We start from the raw sequence: 20,901 nt of genomic DNA, 5'->3' as shown, positions 1-20,901 counted from the left end.
TCGTCTGGCGACTCAGGTAAAGTTGGCCATTCAGTCATTGTAAACATTGTAAGCAGTTGGTGCCATAAAACTGCATGCTTATACATTACATCTGTGCTTGTCAGCGTCCAGGCATTTTCAAAACTAATTTGCCATCATGTTTTTCCAAGCTTTACAAATTTCTTTTACTCATTTTCGCTTGCAGCTCTTCAGCCGAAGTGTGTCGATTGGCCTGAAGGTCTACAGACAAATGATGGTACCTGGCTTCGCCGACAGTTTTGGTACGGAAAAGTTCACGATGCTACTAAATGACCTCTTTGACATTCTGAACTCCAAGGTTCCTGTAGCTGGAATACGAAAGGGATCTCCAAAAATTAAGGTGCCAGAATTGTTTTATATCGCCTTTTTACTGTGGGGAAAGAACCGAGACTTAAAACTTTGCACTCATACACCAATTTTCTCGAAACACTGTTTTCTGTTTCCATTTATATGTTTTCAGTTTTTGGACTTCTTCACAATGTTGAACGAGACGGAATCTATTCCTAATGTCAAGCTGTTCGCATCTAGGCAGACTATCGAGTCCCTACGTGTAACACTGATGTCTGTGCTGTCACTTGTGGAGGTCCTGTTCAACCAAGGCGTGAGCTACATTCTGACAGCAAGCCTGAACCAGGATCCACTCGAGGTAACCGTATCCCTTCCATCATGTATCCTCTTTCAGCTCCTCATAATCACAGTTGTTAAGCTCAAATTTCTTGCTTTGCAGCGATTCTTTGGGCTCATGAGGTTCTTCGGAGGAGACGAATACCATCCAACCGTCACCAAATTCAGCCAGCTTTTCAGACTACTGTCCCTTTACACACCTGTTAAGCTTGCCACAAAAGGGAACTGTGAAGCAGGGGATGAACGAGTTCTGCTGAGCACATTTGAGAGCCTTGGAGAGAAGCGGCGTGAAGCACTACTACAAAAGAGAAAAGTTAAAGATGAAGTCTTCCAGCGACTCACATCACTGCCTTCGAGGGGGCTGTCAGCCCCATTTGACGATGACGTGCACAGTGTTTCAAGTCCAGAAAAAGCGGCATTGTACTATTTAGCGGGATACGTGGCCCATAAAATGATGAAGGTGACCTCCTGCATGGAGTGCAAAAGCGATGCAATGGCTTCACAAGACTCTCTACCGCCTGAAGCTATGCTTGTGATTGAACGAGAGTTTGTGACTGGCAGCCTTGTTGGTCCTTCAAGGAAACTGTTTGCATGCGTGAAAAGCAAGAAGAGACCATTGAGCAAACATCAAAAAAAAGAAGCCTTTGGGGACCTTTTCTGGAATGTATTAGATGCCCTTGCGAAGAGAGGAACTAACTACGAGAGGAACTACGACAGTATGAACATTAAAGGCGTTCGCCTTAAAAAATTTTAAGGCGAAGGCCTTTAATGTTCATACTGTCGCTAGCAGCCATGTCGGCAGATGTGTCCGCCTTTCGGCGTCACTACTTAAAAAAGAAAGCAGTGTCGACGCCGGGAATCGAAGCAGGGCCTTTGGCATTTGAAGTGGAGACGCTGCCACTCCACCACGAAGGCTCAGGGTGCGAGCAATGAATAAAGGCGCATCTAGTGAACGCATGGGTGTAAGGAATCGGTAGTGCGTGCAGGGTCATTACTACCGCTAATTCTTTCTCAGTACCCCGCCGCTGCCGTCTTCAATGGACCCCCGCCCCCACCGGCGGGAGGGGACGGAGGGGTGCGCTCAACCTTTTGTGTCACCTTTCGTGGAACGATGCGAAGGCGCCGGGGTCGCTCGGGCGTCCATCGCCCTTTGGGGCCGATTCGCGACGGCTAGGGAAAAGAGCGGTGGCAGCTTGGGGCTGAACAGCGGCCACACGACGACACCCCCCCCCCCTTGTCTTAATCCCCTCGTCTCAACGGACACCAGCCGAGACACAAGCTCGCGACGAACGTCTGGTTCGAAAAGTCTGCAGAATTCCTGAGGATTAAGCACTGCCGGACGGAATGGCGTCAGGGCGCAGTTGACGAGGGGTGGCAATAGAGATGAGGAATAGCCAGCGACAGCGCGGCTAGCCGCGAGCAGCGAAGGTCCGAGTTGGGTGACGCTACTGACCGGGTACCGGAGAGGCGCCGACTAAACAGCCTTGGGAAGTCTAAGTCGCCTTGGAACGCAGGTCCAAGCTCGCAGTGGCAGTTACAGCGGTAACTGCCCGCTTAAGCCCGATAATTCCCAATTCCGAGACGACGCCAAGGTCGGGGGGTCATTGGGGAAACCGACGTCACGTGCTCGCTCGAGCGTGTTTTGTGTTTGTGTTTACTTTTATTTTGGAGGGAGAGAATGTTCTACCCCGCACTGGCTGGCACGGCTGTGCGTTTGTGTTTGTTTTTATTTTTATTTTGCAATGGAGAAGGTGTTTTGCCCTATGGAGGCTAGAGGGCTGGCCATGCTCTCGATGAGCCAATCGTATGAAGAGTAGCATGATTGGAAGCTAGCAAATGCGGGCCAGGCTTTACGGGCTTTAAAACCGGGCCCCGGAGCCGGAAAAAAGGGTTCTGGGCTAAGGTCAGGTGCTATGCATCTTCGGCTATGCCGAGCAGGGGCCTCCCCTAGTGTTAGCCAGTTCCACTTTTTGTTGTTTTCTCTTTTTGCTGCTTAATGTTTCTCCAGTGCCTAATTTTCTATGCGATGTAAATATCTGTACATAAACTTCAAGCATTTCCTTTATCCCTGCATCGTAACTCACCGCAAGACCGTCTCTGACGGGGCACCCCTGGTGCGAAGAAAACCTTCGGTCTTCCAGTTAAGCAAACCGTCTCTGGCGGGGCACCTCTGGTGCGAAGAAGGAAGATAAAGAACTTGTGAAATTTACTATGGGTTTGATAAATAAAATAAAAGATAAAATAAAGAAACAAAGCAAATTATAAGGAAAAAACCAAGAAAAGACAAATGAAAAATTAAATATAAGAAAAGAAACAAATAAAAAGAAATAAAGTGAAATAACAGTAAGGAAAGGAAAACAACAGAAATAAGAAAAGAACAAAAAGATAAAATCTGAAAATTTCACAAATAAAAGCAAACAGTGAGCCAGGAAACGCTTTCGCCGTGCAGCACTTTAGAGAGCCAAAGTGCCCCTGTATTTTTTTTTTGTCGTAAGGAGCGGGGCCCAGACTCTTTCGGCGAGACGGCCCGCGCGTTCATCACCCGCATTTTGTTGTGTTTGTTTCCGCCCGTGAACTCGCACTTCGCGTGGAGTGAGCATGAGTGTACTACTTCTTTTGTGGGGCCTTGTTCTGGCATTGGCATGTGAAGTGCCGTGTATCTCGGTAGACGGCGTCGCTTCGCGCATCATTTTGCATACGGGGCTCCGGACGCCTTCGACAAACCACACCCCGCGCATCTGTTTGGTGCCTGGGTTTGCGTTGCTTTTCTTTACCGCCTTGTTCTGGCATTGACGTGTGAAGTGCCGTCTGTCTCTGTAGACGGCGCCGCTTCGCGCATCATTTAGCGTACGGGGCTCCGGCCGCCTTCGACAAAACACACCCCGCGGATCTGTTTGGTGCCTGGGTTTGCGTTGCTTTTCTTTACCGGACGTCGGAGCCACTTGTCTTAAATTTGCGCTTCTCCGCTGGAATTTGTTTCCTAACATTGCGGACCGGGGCCTAGACGCGCCGTCGTCCCAGCCCCGTCGGCGGTACATGCATTCCCCGAAACCGGGGAAACTGTCCTTGGGAACATGGGAGCACTGAACGAATAATTGTTTCTGTGGAGGAAACCCAGCGACGGCCGCGAGCTCTGTGCGGGCGGCAGTTGTGGTTGGAGCTGGGTAGGAGACAGACTTCTTCCCATATGCTTGCTTAGGATGACGGATTGCCCTAAGTCCAGGGGTGGCCCAGCTCAGTTGTTCTGTTCTATGCTGCAGTTATGATTATAAGTGTACTGTACCTTTTTGTTGTAATCAAGTGTTAATTAAATGAGTGTTCTCTCAGTTAATCCGGCCGATTCGAGAGGTTCATTGGGCGAATAAGGGAAACGGGACCTACTAAGAAGAAAGAAGAAACAACTAGCAACAACGAGTGAAGAAGAAAGAAGGAAAGAACGAACAACATAGTAACATAAAATTTTACACTATAGCCAAACGGGCGAGTTGGTGGTACATATTGAAGGAAAACAGCGCAACGACGCAGAAAAAAATAAGGTTGTGCGTCAGAAAGCCATCTATTTCATTATATGACAGTGAGGTTGCATACCTCGGTGCCACGTAGAAACGGGTTTTGTCAGTGTGCTATAGCTGATAAGTTGGCCACTTTTCTATAAAATGCACTGCTTTCCTTAATAAATTTCAGTTGTGAGTCAGCGCTTGTGCTGTGTTTTCTTCGACGCTGTCTGCGTCGTTGCGCTGTTTGGCTTCAATAAATTTTTACTACTGCGTTCTGTCTTTGTGTCAGTTTTTTTCTCGTTGCCTCGTCCGCGTGGCTGGTCGTGTCCGGCGATGGATCCGTGCTTGTCGTGGTTCCTACGGGCAAGTTCTTGATCCTGTGCGCGGGTAGCATGTATTCGTGGAATCGCGCGAATCCGTGGTCCTCGGGGAAGGCTGGCACTTTGTCTTTCGTTGGGAAGCTTTTGCGCGGTGGTCTTTGGGCCTTCGTATGCTTCGCGTAACTGGCGTTGCTAACTTTGCAGCCGGCTTCCCTTCGAGCGACACCATGTCGCCTGCTGATGGCTTGACGCTGTTCTTCGTGGCTTGTTGAAACTTTCTTTTTTTTTGTTTTTTTTAGTGCGCCGCCGATTGCCTTCGGTCATTTTTTGTTTGGTCGGGGCGCAGCTCGGAGGGTGTGATGCGCGCGAATATTGTAGCCCGTGCCGAGAACACCGATTTCTCCGTCGCAGATTTGGTCGGTGTAAGAACGGTGCATATTTTTTTGCTTCGCTTTGTCGTACCGTTATGCACTGCGTTCCCTTGTCGACGTAATACTTTAATATTTTCTCCGACCAGGCTGGCGTTCATGACATGCTTCTGACTCGGTTTACATGCTACCTACTGTCATGTTTTGTTTTGTTAGCACTGCAGCTTCCGTTGCGTGTGTTTCCTGAACCTCTCTTCAAAAAGCAACCTTTTGGCTTGTAGGCCACTTTACCGCAATTCTTGCGTCGGTGCTTACGCTGGTGCTTTGGGCATGCTGCCGAAAACTGCCTGTGTGAAGAGCATTTAAAACAAATTAAGTAGGCTCGCCTCTCGCCTTGTACTTTTCTCCTTGGTGCCCTCGTCGATCGTTCGTCTCTGGTGAGGCGCACACGGTGAGTAACCGGTGGCTGATGGTCGTCGTGATAGGGGATCTTGGCTTCCGATTTTGTTTAAGGCATCCATTCGTTCATAGAGTTGCTTCATGCATCGAAGCAGCTCGTGTGGGCTACCATAGTTTGACTCTCAGGGGCCGCACCTTATCTGAGAGTCCAGTGGTCAGGTATCGGATGCATGCCTTGTCGCCGATGTTGCAGCTTCTTGCTTTGGTGAGTTTGTCGTAAAAGTACGCATATATACTTTCGTGGCGCTCCTAGCGTGGTTCTGTGCCCCGGAAGATGTTCTGCAAGCTTGGTGCTGACGGAAACGCCTTTCCGTTACGCTTTTCACTCGGCCGTATTGTCTGGACATTTGTGAGAACGTCGTACCACGTCTTCGCGACGCTGTGGAGTTTCTTGAGGCCGCAGCAGATCGTCTCCTAGGCGCTGCACCCGTTGTCTGCAGCCAAGTTGTCTACTTTTAATGTGCTAGCCCTCTATGTCCCTGTACGACAAATCCTATTGTTCTCGGCGTCGTACAAGAAAAAAATGGGACAAACGTGGAGATATGGCGAGAAGTGGACAAGTAAGCTACCGCAGCAGCTTGAGAGAGAGGAAACATAGCCGGAGAAGGCGACGTAGTAGAGAGGGCGCGAGAGCAGTAGAGAGAAATAGGAGAGCTGATGGCGCCGGAAGAGAAAGACAGCGGACAGCGTACGCCTAGTGGAAAGAAAATGTAGTGTTTTAACGCAGTATCACCGAGGAGGCTTGCGAAAGCATATGTTTAGCATATTTTGTTTATAGTTTTTCTTTGGTGGGACGTCGGTACGTCTGGCGAGATATCACTGAGGTTAAGGTGATTTGATCTGTTCGCGCCGCAGATAGAAGAACATGACGAGATGAGCGCACGGCGCGAGAGTGTGTTGCGGTTTAACATGAGGCAGCAACCTTTGCCTCTGGATTCTTGGTCGATCCCCCAGTGTAGGTATGTGCCATCTTTTCAAAGTCTAATAATAATAACATGAGGCAAAAGTATAATAATAATAATAATAACATGAGGCAAAAGTATATGACTTTTCTATACGCGTATTCTTTGTTTCGCATTGCTTTCCAGTTACCGCATTTGGAAACCCTGGTCTGTGTTTTTATGCATGGAAGGTTAGACTACGACTGTTCCTTAACGCTACCCATGTTACGAATAAACTTCTACCTAAACTTTTTCATATATTTGGGTTTTACTGGTTCAGATCCTGGCGGAAACCGATGAAATCCGCTATCATCTCTTCCCCAGCCTTGAGAAATAGCTGCCGCTGTGGCTGAATGGTTATGGTGCTCGGATGCTGTTCCGAAAGACCCAGGGTGGATCGCGGCCACAGAGGCCACATATTGATTTCACAGTTTGAGGCGAAATGGCAGATGCGGTGCACTGTGCGATGTCAGTGCATGTTGAAAAACCCTAAGAGGCCGAAATTATCCGGAGTCTCCACTACGGCGTCCCTATGGCCTTAGCATGCTTTTACTGGCAAATGCATCCCCGCTTGGGGATGTTGGTGAGTAGTGCTCCATCACGTACTACCCCAGCACCCATGTTTAGGCTGTGCGTGGCTTTGTCATTTCTGGGGAAAAGGGAATCCTGGTGGCTGAGCAGACCCCCAGTGTTTGAACCTTAAAGGCCCCGATTTGCACAGAAAGTACCCCCGGATTGACCCACGCGGGGGAAAATCAGCCAGCTGCCATTTCCTGTCTCACTGTCCGCCCTTTTCTTTCCTTATCTTCCCTCTCCCGCCTATCCTGTCATCTCACTTGTTCCTTATTTTCTGGGCAGCGAGGGTTAACCCTGTGCCTACTGGTCTAATTTGGCCCTTATGCATGGAGTTATAGTGGCCGCGTATGCTCAGTGCGTGTAGCGCATTCCCATGATGGGCTCCTTGCTGGGCGACCAGCCCGGTTACCGAATACATATACCATATTATGGCTAACAAAACATCCTTCTGATCGGTCCCTGAAAAGGGGGGGGGGGGGGACCGACGTTAAACGTGTGCCGCAAATGTCAACGGAAATCTTTCTAAAGATTTTGTTGTGCATTGTCAGCTTTTGCAATTGCAAATAATATTTAGGAACCATGTTGGAAAATAATTCAAAGCGAAGAAGCAACCGTCAGGAGACCTAAAGCCTAAAGCATCAGACTGCTAACTTAAAAAGCTTGGCAAACTGGATTTGCAGGTCACACCTCACCGCAGCCTTAACTATTTTAACGGAGTCATTTCGGAACACGGAACTTTTACAGAGTACTGATCGAGAGATTGAAGAATAACTATGTATTCTATATTTTAACGGCATACGACCTACGCAACCAAGAGCGCGCTGCGGTATACAAATAAAGAAGGGGCGCGGGGCGAGCGCGAGGGGAGAGCGCGCGGCGCTAGCGCGAGAGGTGGAGAACAAAAGAGAACCGCCGCGGCCGGTTGTGTGTGGGTCTCCTGGCGGTACATGCGGTCGCACAAGGCCTTGTCATTTTCGGCGCATGCGCAGACCCCGCGCCGGTGCATGTAGGGGCTCGTCGAGCAGCGGTGCGTGTAGATGAGGCGATACGCGGGGGTGCCGTCGCTCAGCTCAACCTCCCGGTTGGGAAGGTCGCGCCAGTCCGACCCAGCGACCTTGGGGATGGCGGCGATACTAGCCTGGGACAACGGCGTCATCTTTTTGTAGCAGTCGTAGTCGATCGGGCATATCCGCTGGTGACAACGAATGAAGTCTGACGGACCTCTGTCAGACTTTGCCTCAGGATCACTGAGGTCGGCAATCGCATCCCTTAAGGTGGTCCTCTGGTACGGCGCCGCAGAGGTCAAGTTCAGAGGACTGCTGTAGGCGCGACCGTCCAAGGCAAATGATAGGTGGCACTCGGGCACTTCGAAAGTGTGAGTCGGCAAAGGAAAAGCTGGCAGTTTTGCTCGGCCGCGCTTGGCCCCAAAGATGACGAGGCGCCGGTGTCTCTGCGGCATACCGTACACTCTAAACACGGTAACCTTTACGTAACCTTTGTAAAGGTGCACATTTTCACATTGAAGTATACCTATAATTTAAAGGTTACAGAATGTAACCTTTCCACTTATAACCTTTGTAAAATTTACAAATGGTAAAGGTTACTTCTTTTTACGCATAGGTTACGCGACTTTTTTAGCGCTGTAACCTTTACAAAGGTATATATACATCTTTGAGTTAGCCATAGGTTACGTGCTCCAAAATGTGTAACCTTTGTAAGCAGCAATGGCTGGCCTAAAAATGGCAAAAATGTCGTTCCAACTTGCTGAAGGCGATGCAATACAGAGCTCTGCTGGATTTCAATTTGAATGGAACAAAAATTGGCCAAATAAGAGAATGGTTTAGAAAGGAGAGAAATGACAAATATCGGCATATGATAGGCAAATTTTTAATTGACTCCAACATCTTCAAGACTAGAGGAAATACAAAACAACAAAACTTCCCAAATATTGTCTACATTGAAGAAAAACTAAGGAATGTAACAGATGCAGGTATGTTCGAAGCACTATTTTTGCAAACGTTTTGCAAAAAAATCACAATAAATGGGCAAGCAAGGCACTAAAATACGGGCCCATATTACAGTATTACTATTGGCATGCGAAACAGAACCACGTTGAACAAGCAACTCAATAAATCATGCTCTGATGCAGTCTCGCTTCGAATAGAGAGCTTGGCTACAGCATATCACTCTTATTGCAATGTAAATAAAAACATAGGCATTGTAATTGTAGTACCAAAAAGAACAAAATAACAGCTTATATTATTTAAGACCAAGTGCCAAGTCAACTTGACATTGTGTGAGGGATACAACAGACAAAATATGAATGGCAAAAATATCGGAGAAGGAAATATTTTAATCACAAATTTTACCACACCTCTTAAAAGAAAGATTAAAATGACTATACAATAAGAGATCAGGAAGGGTGGTCCAAGCAGTGCAGATAACATAAGTTCTTTTAAAACTTGCGGCCACCTATACAAACGCAAACAACAATCAATCGATTTAAACATCTTGCCTAAAACAGTAACCAGAGATATACATGTACCTAACAGCTTTAAGAGGTACATAGCATCAGCAAATTCAGCACAACTTGCCTAGATCATATAAACAAAAGCCCCTTGTGAGTCCTCCAGTCACTTCATTAACAAAGATGCACAATGACATGACCAATAACTTGCAACATTAACAGTGCTATAAACCTGACAACACTCGCATAAGTACATCAACTTGTGTACTGCAGTTAAAAAAAAATTTGCTCAATTTAGCTGTAGAAAATATACTTCAACATATTAGAAAGTGAACAATTGAAACACATTTATTTCCAGAAAATTACAACAAATTATTTTCTTTCAAGAGCATGAACAAGCTCTTAAGTCGGTTCGTCAGTAGTCCACGTGGCACTAAAGTGTCTGGCAGGGTAATCTTCTGCAGCAGGATGAGTATGGCGGAAAATGCCGGTGGATAGTCGAGGTTTTTTATGTAATATTATTACGGGGGGCTAGCCCAGCGGCAGACGGTACAGGCCACAGTCAGATGGCACACCTAGCTAAATCACTCCAGCACAAACTGCCACGTCCTCGTCGTCGTTCACTGCCGAACGTCCCAAAACAACGTCGTCTTCTCCTAGCAACTATGCACCGTAACAATATGTCACCAGGCAAAAGAAGAGGGCACGCGCTAGGTTGCCGTTGCTGATCGAGATCACTTCTTTACTACTTCCAGCGTAAACACTCAGAACAGGTGTATACATGAGGTGCAGTCACTTGCAACTCTTCAGGCAGTGGGATCTGTGGAATGTTAAATTAGAGCCAGGGAGCAACCATTCATACTTAAAGCATGGTTGATGTTCAAACCAGAGTGAAACATGGTATACAAAGAACACCGCAGTGCCTACCGCACCGCAGCGCCGCTGCTGCCATTACTGCGCAGTTGCTTCCGCAATTGACCTAGGATGGCCATTGGTCAAACCACAGCCAATATTTTTAATGAGGCCAGTTGTATTGCTAAAATCGTATGGCGCACCGATCAATTGATAATCAATGAAACGACGTGCAAAGTTCCAAAATTCAGATTCAAAACAAAGGTACCACTTCATAGTGAAAAAAACACGGGAAAACGAGACGAGCAAAGAAAGACACAACACACCATCTCGTTTTCCCGCGCTGTTTTCAATATATGAATCAATAACGGGAGGGGGGGCGAGTAAGAACACTGGACGCTCACACAAATTTGTGATTCACAATTTTCACAAATTTGTGAAAAAACGGCTATATTGCAGTTGCAACTTAATTCTTGTTAGCGCACTTCATAGGGCTCGCACTGTCTTACGCACGTCCGTTCAGATCGCTCGCGCACCACACACCCTGCGCTGCGCTTCCCGTCGCCAACGCGGATGAGTCGACGCGCCGCACTCGCGAAAAACAACCATCACAAACACAAACGTCATCCAGACGGCGCCGGGAAGAGATGAAAGAGGATAGGCAGGCAATGCGGTAGCCACTGGGACCTACCGGCGCACCGAACCAGATTCACGTGATCGCCACTCGAGTCGAGGAGGCGACTGCCGCCGTTTGAGCGGGAGTATAGCGCCGATGTGGAATTGCGTCATAAAATGGCTTACAATACCAACTCGCCCAAATCACATCCTTCATTAAAAAAGTACCATCGTGCGTTTTACGCATCCTCTTTTGTACGTATGCAAAAAAAAAACGGGCGCACACGCACGCAAGCGATCAAGAATTAGCGCTGGATTACCCCCGTATTATCGCACCTAATGACCCCAAATGACATACGGCAACAATAGTCTAAAGCCAATATTCTGGATAACCAAACTTTTGGCACGAAACCCCGCGCAATAGGTGAATGAGGCACTCAAACTACTGAACCACATTTCGCTTCGAAGTGCACTCAACGAGGCTTAGGAATGAAGCTGCTCTGGCAAACAAAGAAAATACGCACTTTGACAAGCATGAAATAAATGATTTCGCAGGTCGCTATTGTGCATATGGTAAAAAAAAGGCCACTCACCCAAGTCTGTCATTCTTCCATGAACCCCAGGAACGTGACTGCAGTAGTCGCAACGAATAGCACCGGGCGCGGAGCTGTCCGCCGAGCACACAACGACGTAGCGTATACAGTCACATTGAGGTTCGTTGAAGCTGCTGCGCAGAGTACCCCACAGGTCCCTGCTGCTTAGCGGCATTACCCCAAACAAACCACTTCAGGAACGCCACCAAAAGACGGCGTGGTTCACGAACGGTTCCAACTCTCGGTTCTAACGGTTCCGAGAACAAAGCAGCCTCCGCAAAGCTGCAACGTCCGAGCCTTTCCGCCGTCCAGACTTGCCGGCGTGCAACGATGCCAAGCGTTTGAAATAGAATCGCCGCTTTTCATTGGGTGAAGCGCCAGCGATCTGCGCATGCGCGTCTCACGCATACTGGAGCGGCCGTCATGCCATATTTTGAGCAGTTTTTTGCAAATTACTCGTTTCTTATAGGCGCCGCCGTTCGTACCGTGGGCGCATTACATTTTGATTTGTGATATATATTTTCCACCAGAACTGATACATTGGAATTGTATGAAAAGGGCCACATGAAGGAAAATCGAATCGCGCACTCGGCGGCCCGCAAATGCGGTTACGTCCGCTGTCGCCTTTCCAGGCGCTCCCCTTTCATATGTCTGCTTTTTACTATTAATTGCGACCGTTGGTATCGCGTATCGTTTCGAGGAAGATGAGAAATAGGCTCTATCCGAGTCATCGAGAAATTACATGGAATTTGAAATACTTGTTTATTAACGTTTATTCGCGCAATAAAATCGATACAGAACATGCTTAGAGAAGTAGCACGTTAGGTTTCTTTGCAAAACTCATGGATAGGAATCGAACATTCAAGATGTGTTCTCATATACAGCCACAAAATTCTGCATTTGCATTGCATTCGCAGCCTCCTGTGGTAAATGTGAAGGCGATATCTGATAACGCGCGATTCAATGTGGATGCGACCAAAAACAGCAGTATCGGGCTCATGCGATAGCTTACGTTGATTTCTCCCCCTTGCGGTCGAAACCACAGCCCCATTGCATCCGAAAATCACATTCCCGCACATAAAGCAGCATACGTCCTCTATATGTGCATATCTCCTGGCTTGACGGCGCATATAGGTGACCGTGCTGCGCAAAGGTTACAGCGCAAAGGTTACTTGGCAATTTTTCATCGTAACCTTTGAAACGGTTGACTTTTGACCGTTGTAACCTTTGGGCTCCACGAAAACAAAGAAAACATAATGGAAACATCAAAAAACATTAATTGTAACCTTTGTGACAAAAGTTACTCACGTCCAAAAGTTACGTTATAGGTTACTGTGTTTAGAGTGTAGCAGCCATCCTGCAGCATGCTGCAAGAAGTTTGATAACCAAGGTCCAGAAGGCACTTGAGAGCCAAGGGAAGGCCGTCGCCGTTATGGTGCCGGACGGAGCACCTCTCGGCAACGAGGACGACGTACGAAGGGTCAAAGAAGGCACAGAATCCGAGAAAAGTCACTAGTTGAGAATTCCTGAGCCCCTGTTTGTCACAACCCTGCAAAAATCGGCAGCTCTTGTGAGATTCGAAGGACGGGCTCCCATCTTCTTTCTCGATGTCTCCGAGAATGTCGGTCATCCCGCCAGCGTGGAGCTGCTTGAGCACTTTTGACGGACAGGCGTGAGACGTCGGCACATCGGGGAAGTTCTTGCTTAAAGTGGTCAAATGGTGCTCGTTGTCGCTGACTGCGAGCACGGGGCTTGCTACGCAAGCTTTGGCTAGACCGAAGGACAGACCCCCGCAGCCACCGTATACGTCGACACTGTTGAGGGTTCTGTGCGTCTTCTCCACTTCGGAAACGAGGCGGGCGCCAATCTTCTGCTCCTCGGTAGATGGCTCTGAAAAGACACCCGTTGCCCCGTCATAGCACTGCGAGAAGAAGAATGGCGGCCGCACCATGTCGAAGCAGTTTCCTACGCAGCCACCTTTGCTGCAAACCACTTCTCATACATTTTCCTCGTGATTCTGGCACATCAGCGCATTCCAATCAAATTCTTTAATTAATTTATCCACAGTAACGGTATTTATGTGCTTTAGAAGTTGCACGTCGATTTCGTTGGGTAAGTCCTTCCCTTTTAAATAGGCTAGAGCAACAAAATAGTGGTCAGCTACTTTTTGTCGAATCACCCCAGCAATTGATCGTCTGCTCGTTGATGCGACAATGTGGTCTATGCTTGTCTGTGTCAAGCTGGTCTCCTTCCATTCCTCTCTAGTGAAGCCCTCAATAATATTTTTTAATCCATATCCTGCAAGTAAATCTAGGTAGTCCAAAACGTTCTTGTTACCTTGCTTTGCCACATCAATATTGATGTCACCTCTTATTAACGGACTATTACTGTGAATTTTCTTCAGCCACACATGCAATTCTTTTAAAAAGTCATTTATTTATATTGTTTCCAGGAGGCCTGTAAATAGCACTTATTACGTAGTTCTCTGTTTTAGTATTGACGGATACCATGAAAGCTTCGGCTGAAACTAAGCTATCAATAATTTCCGATCTATGGTCATATTTGACGAACACCATTATGCCACCCCCTTTGCGTTCCTTCGTGCAATAACTGTACTGGTTGTAGCCGTTCAAGTTGTATAGGGAGCATTCAGCATGTTGTAATTTGGTTTCACATAAAACAATATCAGGAGACTCAGATGCCTGCGATAAATATGAGCGGAGTAGGTTCCGGTGTTTCTTTACGCTTCTTGCGTTGATGTGAAGAACAGTAAGGTCCACTTCATGTTTAGGGTTTGCTTCGATTGTTTCTTGGACATATGCCTGCCATTCCGGAAAAGACAAAAAGTCTGAGACATCTTAACGAATCTTGTCAAGGTCACTCTCGTGCTCCACTTGAATCACTGTAGCGCCAGGTGCTTTCCTGGCCAGGATTTTGCCATTTGTGGTCCACACGAACTGAAAGCTGTTCGCTTTTGAAGCTGATTTGGTTTTCCAAACAAGGTTTTGATTCTTGTTGTCAGGTTTTCGTTGATATAAATATTATCCAATCTCAATGCCATCCCTTTCTCAATCCATTGATCCCTTCTCTTCTTGCTAGTAAACCGAACCATGAACGCCGGTGTCTTTTCTTCTTTTGCTCGCAATCTATGTACGGATTCAATTTCCACTTCTTCAGGGACGGGAAGCTGTAGCTTTTCCGCTAAATCTTGGAACAGCTGACACTAGATTTTCAGTATCCTGTTTTGGAATGCCGTGTATTTCAACGTTGTTTCGTCTGGAATACTGCTCTGTTCGATCGACTGCCAGCTGTAGTTCCTTAATCACGGTCTCTCGCACCGATATCATGGTTTCCAAGCCTCCAATCTTGTCTTGCATTCCTTCGATTGTCACATCGTCCACACTATAATTTCGACACCGCAGTATGGCTGCTTTCTGTCTCTTCTTCAAAGTGCTCATGTTGTATTCTACCCTGAACTCAGCTTAGGACAAATCTGGCATTCTCTCTGGATTTTCCTCGTACCTTTGAATCAGAGTCTTGTGCCATATGTCCGGTCGTAGAGAGGATGCAGTTGACCATCTTCATGATGGGAAGTGTGTACTGAGGCCAGAGTAACAAAGGGCGTAGAGGCATTCTCCACCTCTTCATGTGGTGCTTGATTTAGCCTCAAGAGAAGGTGAGCGTGAGGGCTTTCTCAATGCTGAAACTTTATTCTCTTAAAACTTTCCACGACATGGTAAGGGCGAAATAGGCTGATCTTTCGGTTGCGCAAAATTTTCATAATTACTCGAACCATGTTTCAAAGTAGATTGCACACATCGCCGGTTCGTTGTTCACCAACGTTGCGGCATATTGATTAGTCAGCGTGTCTTCGTCAATTTCAAGTTCTCCTTTTTTGACCTGAAACTTCTGTAGGGATCGAAAATGTCTCTGTTGAAAGAAACAAACGGATATTGTTCATGGAAGCCGTGTAAACTTCGCAGTCTCTGTAAAAGGGTTGAACGGTGATCATTCCACGTTTTCAGAGCTGGCTTTTAACTTGCCGCCCATGGTTAATGACGGCACGGCATATTCGACAGTGAGAAGGTGGGACCTCTATCTTCGGAGGGCGCAAAGCTTTCCTGTACCTTTCCGTGAACTCGTCACTGGATGCCTCTCCGGCAGACGGAGTTTCAGTGACTTCCGAAGCTGAAAGTTTTAGAAACGCTGTAGGCTTTCCCAACTGCCTAATCATTGCAAAGTAATAATTGAACCATTTTCTTGAGAGCAACCAGTAATTGCTGTGCGATATCTTGGGACACTTGAAGAATTTGTGGTGATTCATACCGCTTGAGAGGACCGTCCAAACGCCTCCCTGTTCATGCCAGATGGCGCTCGTCTACACCGGACCCGTGCACTATTTGATTTCTTGAACGCAGATTTCAGTTAGCGTGTGAGGGCCTCGGATTACAACAAGCATACAGGAAGTGGCATGGCATAGCCTCTTTATTCGCCTTACTTGACGCCCTGCGACTTTTTTCTTTGGGTGTACCTGAAAGATTTGGCTTACCACCAAACTCCACAAAGAATTGCGGTGCTGAATCAGCACACCTGTACAGCATGAGACAATTCCAAGTGTCATGTTACAATGGATATCTGGGAACTTTTGCCTGAGACTGCGCCGCGTCGTCGCAGCATCTGGTGGTTACACTGAAAATGTCATTCTTTAGTTTTTTGCAACGGGAGTAGGAAAATTTTCACACTGGTGTTTTATTTTTTTACAGCTCTCAGCGCCACCTGTTGGTGGAAATGTAAACTAAATTTGAATTTTGAAGGGATAAAATTCTGGATTTTTTAAGCGTAGGGCCGCAAATAATACAATTCTATCTCATTACGTCTTTTTTTGTTGATTTTCAAAGTCCATCAGTCATTTTTGGGACACACGGTATATAATTATTGTTACTTAAGGTTTCATACACAATAACGTATAACAGCAGGAGTTCCAGGGGCAGAGTTTTATCTTTTTGTAAAGAAGAAGACGAACATTCTGTGCAGCGGCGGCAGTGCCATCGCTGCGCGTGCTTTGGGCTCGCTTTGGCTGACCGCAGACTGTTGCCGCCCTGCTCCTTTAATAAGGTCCCAGTGCCTTTAATAAACCCCCGTCTTACATTTGGTGGAGTCGCCGGGTAACGATATCGGCTCTGGAGCTCCGTAACCGCACTCTTCCAACAACTGCTATGCCTGTGGACACCCAAAATCAAGCCGTGCAAGCAGGCCCACGGACTGTCATCTGTGCCGGCTCCGTTCACCAGCGGGACCCGGCTGTCTTCAGCGGAACAGATGAGCAGGACGTGGAAGATTGGATCGCGTCTTACGAACGTGTGAGTCTCTATAACAAAAGGGACGACGAGACTAAGCTAAACAATGCCATTTTTTATCTTACCGGTGTCGCCAATTTATGGTACCGCAACCATGAAGGGGACGTTGGAACTTGGTCGGCCTTCAAGACGAAGTTCCCCGAAGTGTTTGGTCGCCCAGCCGTCAGACAACTCCGCGCCGAACAGCGCTTGCGTGAACGGTCGCAGCAGGTCGGCGAAAGCTTCACTAGCTACATAGAAGATGTAATCGCCCTCTGCAACCGAGTGAACGTCAGCATGCCGGAAGCTGACAAGATAAAGCAGATCCTGAAAGGTATTGATGATGACGCCTTTCAAATGCTGCTAGCGCGGGACTTGCGCACCGTTTCAGAAGTCATCACGCTGTGCCAGAGCTTCGAGGAGCTGCGGAAGCAGCGGGTCCTGACTCGTCAGCATTCAGCTCATGTAGAGTCACTTGCTGGACTGACACCCGCAGCTGATAACTCCTCTCTGCTGCAGCAAGTCAAAGACTTTGTGCGTGAGGAGGTGGCCCGTCAGCTCTCTCTTTTGCCTAGCCCTCAGGGGTCGCCACCATATTTGGCCCCGGCTCTCCAACATGCTATTCGCGAGCAGGTTGCTGAGGCGCTTCCGTCCGCCCATTCACCATCACATGTCGCTGCTCCAGTGGCGTACGCTGACGCCGCTCCCAGACCTGTCGCCACGCCTCTGAGTTATGCCAACGTCGTCCCAAGACCTGCCCGCCCGTCCACTGACTTGCGCCGAGGTCGTTGCTCAAACTCAGCCGCCTACGTATCCTACAGTGTCAGTGCCCGTACCAACGCCGACACCTTATATGCGACCCTCTCCACGAGGCCGAGATCCCTGGCGCACGACGGATAACCGGCCTATTTGCTACACCTGCGGATTGCCTGGGCACGTAGCCCGCTATTGTCGTCGCCGTCTCCCAGTCTCGACACCGCCGGCCGGGTACTGGCCTCCAGCGCGTCAGTACTCTGCGTCTGCTGAGCCCCGTCCGTCGACTCGTCCGTTCTCCCCCGAACGCTCACCACTTGCCGATCGCCGTTCCCCTTCGCCGCGACGCCGCTCCATCTCTCCGATGCGTCGTCGACCTAATAGTTCTCAAGAGGAAAACTAGATGCCGCAGTTCCTGAGGCAAGAACTGCGTCCCCGTCGAACTACCAAAGACCTCAGCTGTCACCTGCGAACCTGATTGACGTTTCGGTCGAGGGAATTTCTGTCATGGCCCTTGTCGACACTGGCGCCGCAATTTCAGTAATAGACGTACAACTTTGTCGCCGCTTGAAGAAAGTTAAGACGCCAATTGCCGGTCTCTCGCTGCGCACGGCCAGCGCTCAGTACATCAAGCCGTCAGCAGCTTGCACAGCACGAGTTTTGATTCAGGACGTCCTATATACAATCGAGTTCGTCGTCCTGCCGTTTTGTTCCCACGATGTTATTTTGGGCTGGGATTTCCTGTCTCGTCATGCTGCGGTCATAGATTGCGCTCGCGCTGAAGTCGGATTCTCTGCCTTGCCCCAATCGCTGCCGGACGCTGCTCTCTCGTCGCCATGTATTAAAGCCCTCGTCGCCGAAGACATCGACCTGCCTCCGTGCTCTTCCGTCCTTGTGCGCCTCTGTTGTGACCCTCTCCGTGATGACACTGTACTTTTCACGCCCGCTCATACTTTTCTCCGCCGGAAGTGTCTTCCGCTGCCTTACGCCGTTCTGACTATTTCTGCTGGCCTATCCGTACTGTGGGTCTGTAACCCGTTCTCCTGCCCTAGTGCTTTGCGCCGTGGCGAATGTGTCGGCAGTGTCCAACCCATCGCGTCTATTATAACCCGTGAGGAGACTGACGAAACATCGCACATCAATCTCACTGCACTCAGCCCACCATCTTCTACGCCCACTCCTTCCTCTACAAAACTGTTTCTCCGCTCCATCGACGCAGATCTTCCTCCGCCGCAGCGCAAGCAGCTTCTCCACTTGCTCCACCAGTTCAGCGCCTCCTTCGACTGCCATCACAGCTCCCTTGGCCAAACCTCGACTGTCACACATCGCATCGACACAGGTGCCCACGCTCCTCTACGGCAGCGCCCCTATCGTGTGTCGACAACCGAGCGCCAAGTCATTGAAGATCAAGTCGACCAAATGCTCAAGAGCGGCGTCATTCAGCCCTCACGCAGTCCTTTGGCTTCGCCAGTTGTGCTTGTCAAAAAGAAAGACGGCTCCATCCGTTTCTGTGTAGACTACCGCCGCCTTAACAAGATCACGCGCAAGGACGTATATCCTCTGCCACGCATCGATGATGCGCTAGACTGCTTGCAAGGTGCCGAAATATTTTCTTCTTTGGATTTACGCTCCGGGTACTGGCAGGTACCCATGGAAGAGGCCGATCGCCCCAAAACAGCCTTTGTAACCCCTGACGGCCTATATGAATTTACTGTGATGCCTTTCGGCCTTTGTAATGCTCCTGCCACCTTTGAGCGGATGATGGATACCATTCTGCGTGGGCTGAAGTGGAAGACCTGCCTCTGTTACCTCGACGACATCGTCGTGTTTTCGCCTGACTTTGACACTCACCTCTCCCGACTGAAACACGTTCTCACCTGCCTCTCTGACGCCGGCCTTCAGCTCAACTTAAAGAAGTGTCATTTTGCCGCCCGCCAACTTACCATTTTAGGCCATGTTGTCTCTAAGGACGGTGTCCGTCCGGACCCGGCTAAACTTCGTGCTGTGGCTGCGTTTCCTCGACCTACTTCTATCAAAGATCTGCGCAGCTTCCTGGGTCTGTGCTCCTACTTCCGTAGGTTTATACGGAACTTTGCCTCAATTGCTGCACCTTTGACACAACTTCTGTCCGGCAGTTCCGATCTTTCTCAGTGGTCCCAAGTTTGTGACGACGCCTTCGATTCTTTGCGCCGTATCCTCACCGCACCGCCGATACTGCGCCATTTCGACCCAAACGCACCTACCGAGGTCCATACTGACGCCAGTGGGGTAGGCATCGGCGCCGTACTCGCACAGCGCAAATCTGGCTTCATCGAATACGTCGTTGCCTATGCCAGCCGCACGATAACAAAGGCTGAATCTAACTACTCGTCACTGAAAAAGAGTGTCTGGCGATAGTTTGGGCCCTTACCAAGTTCCGCCCTTACCTCTACGGACGCCCGTTTGAAGTCGTGACCGACCACCATGCGCTATGCTGGCTTTCCTCTCTGAAAGATCCATCCGGTCGCCTCGCGAGGTGGGCCCTTCGCCTCCAGGAGTACGATATCCGCGTCGTGTATCGTACTGGTCGCAAACATCAAGACGCCGATGCTCTATCCCGCTGCCCACTTCCAGCCAATATTTCCAGCCTTTCCGCCTTCGACGCCTCCTCACCGCTGCTTCACATCAGCGCCATGCCTTCCTCGCAGCGTGCCGACCCATGGATCTCTTCTCTTATTGACTTCCTCACCAACCCTACGGCTGGTTCGCCTTCGCGCGCTCTTCGCCGCCATGCTTCCCATTTCTCAATACGTGATAACCTCCTTTATCGCCGCAACTACACCTCAGACGGCCGCAAGTGGTTGCTAGTTATTCCCCGTCACCTTCGCTCGGAAGTCTGCGCCCATTTTCATGCTGACCCGGAGTGCGGTCATGTCAGAGTGTTCAAGACCTACGATCGCATCCGACTACGATATTATTGGCGTGGCATGTACACATTCATCCGCAAATACGTGCGGTCATGCCTTACCTGTCAACGTCGCAAGCCACCTCCTCATCGTTCTGCTGGAGAATTGCAGCCGCTACCTTGCCCGCCACGCCCATTTGACCGCGTCGGCATTGACCTATACGGTCCCCTCCCGTACACTTCGGCCGGCAACCGTTGGGCTATCGTCGCGGTTGACCATTTGACAAGGTATGCCGAAACCGCAGCCCTTCCAGCCGCTACAGCCTCAGAGGTGGCCTCGTTTATTTTAAACCGATTCATCCTTCGTCACGGCGCCCCTCGCGAACTGCTGAGCGACAGAGGCCGCGTCTTCTTGTCGGATGTTGTGAAATCACTGCTCACCAAGTGCAATATAATTCATCGAACCACCTCCGCATATCATCCGCAAACCAACGGTCTCACCGAGCGCTTTAATCGTACCCTCGGTGATATGTTGTCTATGTATGTCTCCTCAGATCAGTCAAACTGGGATCTTGTCCTGCCGTACGTAACCTACGCG

At 48.9% G+C, this 20,901-nt stretch overlaps 2 protein-coding genes across 2 annotated transcripts in view; one reads left to right on the top strand and one right to left on the bottom strand.

The window, feature by feature from the left end:
• The first annotated feature begins 481 nt into the window (after positions 1–481).
• LOC149356561 (uncharacterized) lies at positions 482–6,564 on the top strand. The gene is made up of 3 exons (XM_089576375.1): positions 482–664; positions 746–1,207; positions 6,508–6,564. The coding sequence occupies exons 1-3, from the start codon at positions 497–499 to the stop codon at positions 6,562–6,564; spliced, it is 687 nt and encodes a 228-aa protein (XP_089432501.1). The 5' UTR covers positions 482–496.
• A 212-nt stretch (positions 6,565–6,776) lies between these two features.
• Positions 6,777–20,901, bottom strand: part of LOC149356560 (DNA (cytosine-5)-methyltransferase 1-like) — a 59,616-nt gene continuing 45,491 nt past the window's right edge. The window contains exons 3-5 of the mRNA XM_089576373.1: positions 12,681–13,312; positions 7,763–8,270; positions 6,777–6,876 (exon numbers count right to left, since the gene is read on the bottom strand). Of these exons, the coding sequence (XP_089432499.1) occupies positions 6,777–6,876; positions 7,763–8,270; positions 12,681–13,312 (1,240 nt within the window). The remainder of the gene's footprint in view (positions 6,877–7,762; positions 8,271–12,680; positions 13,313–20,901) is intronic.

Source organism: Amblyomma mixtum, chromosome 3 (assembly GCF_055824585.1).
Source record: "Amblyomma mixtum isolate Tamu chromosome 3, ASM5582458v1, whole genome shotgun sequence".
Lineage (NCBI taxonomy): Eukaryota > Metazoa > Arthropoda > Arachnida > Ixodida > Ixodidae > Amblyomma > Amblyomma mixtum.
The sequence above is the reverse complement of the archived record's forward strand: the minus strand, read 5'-3'. Positions and strand labels throughout refer to the sequence as shown.

Coding starts and splice junctions, on each gene's coding strand:
- LOC149356561 (XM_089576375.1), top strand. CDS start 497: ATGTTGAACGAGACGGAATCTATTCCTAATGTCAAGCTGTTCGCATCT. Junction 665..745: donor TGAACCAGGATCCACTCGAG/GTAACCGTATCC, acceptor CTTGCTTTGCAG/CGATTCTTTGGGCTCATGAG. Junction 1,208..6,507: donor AGTTTGTGACTGGCAGCCTT/GTTGGTCCTTCA, acceptor TTACTGGTTCAG/ATCCTGGCGGAAACCGATGA.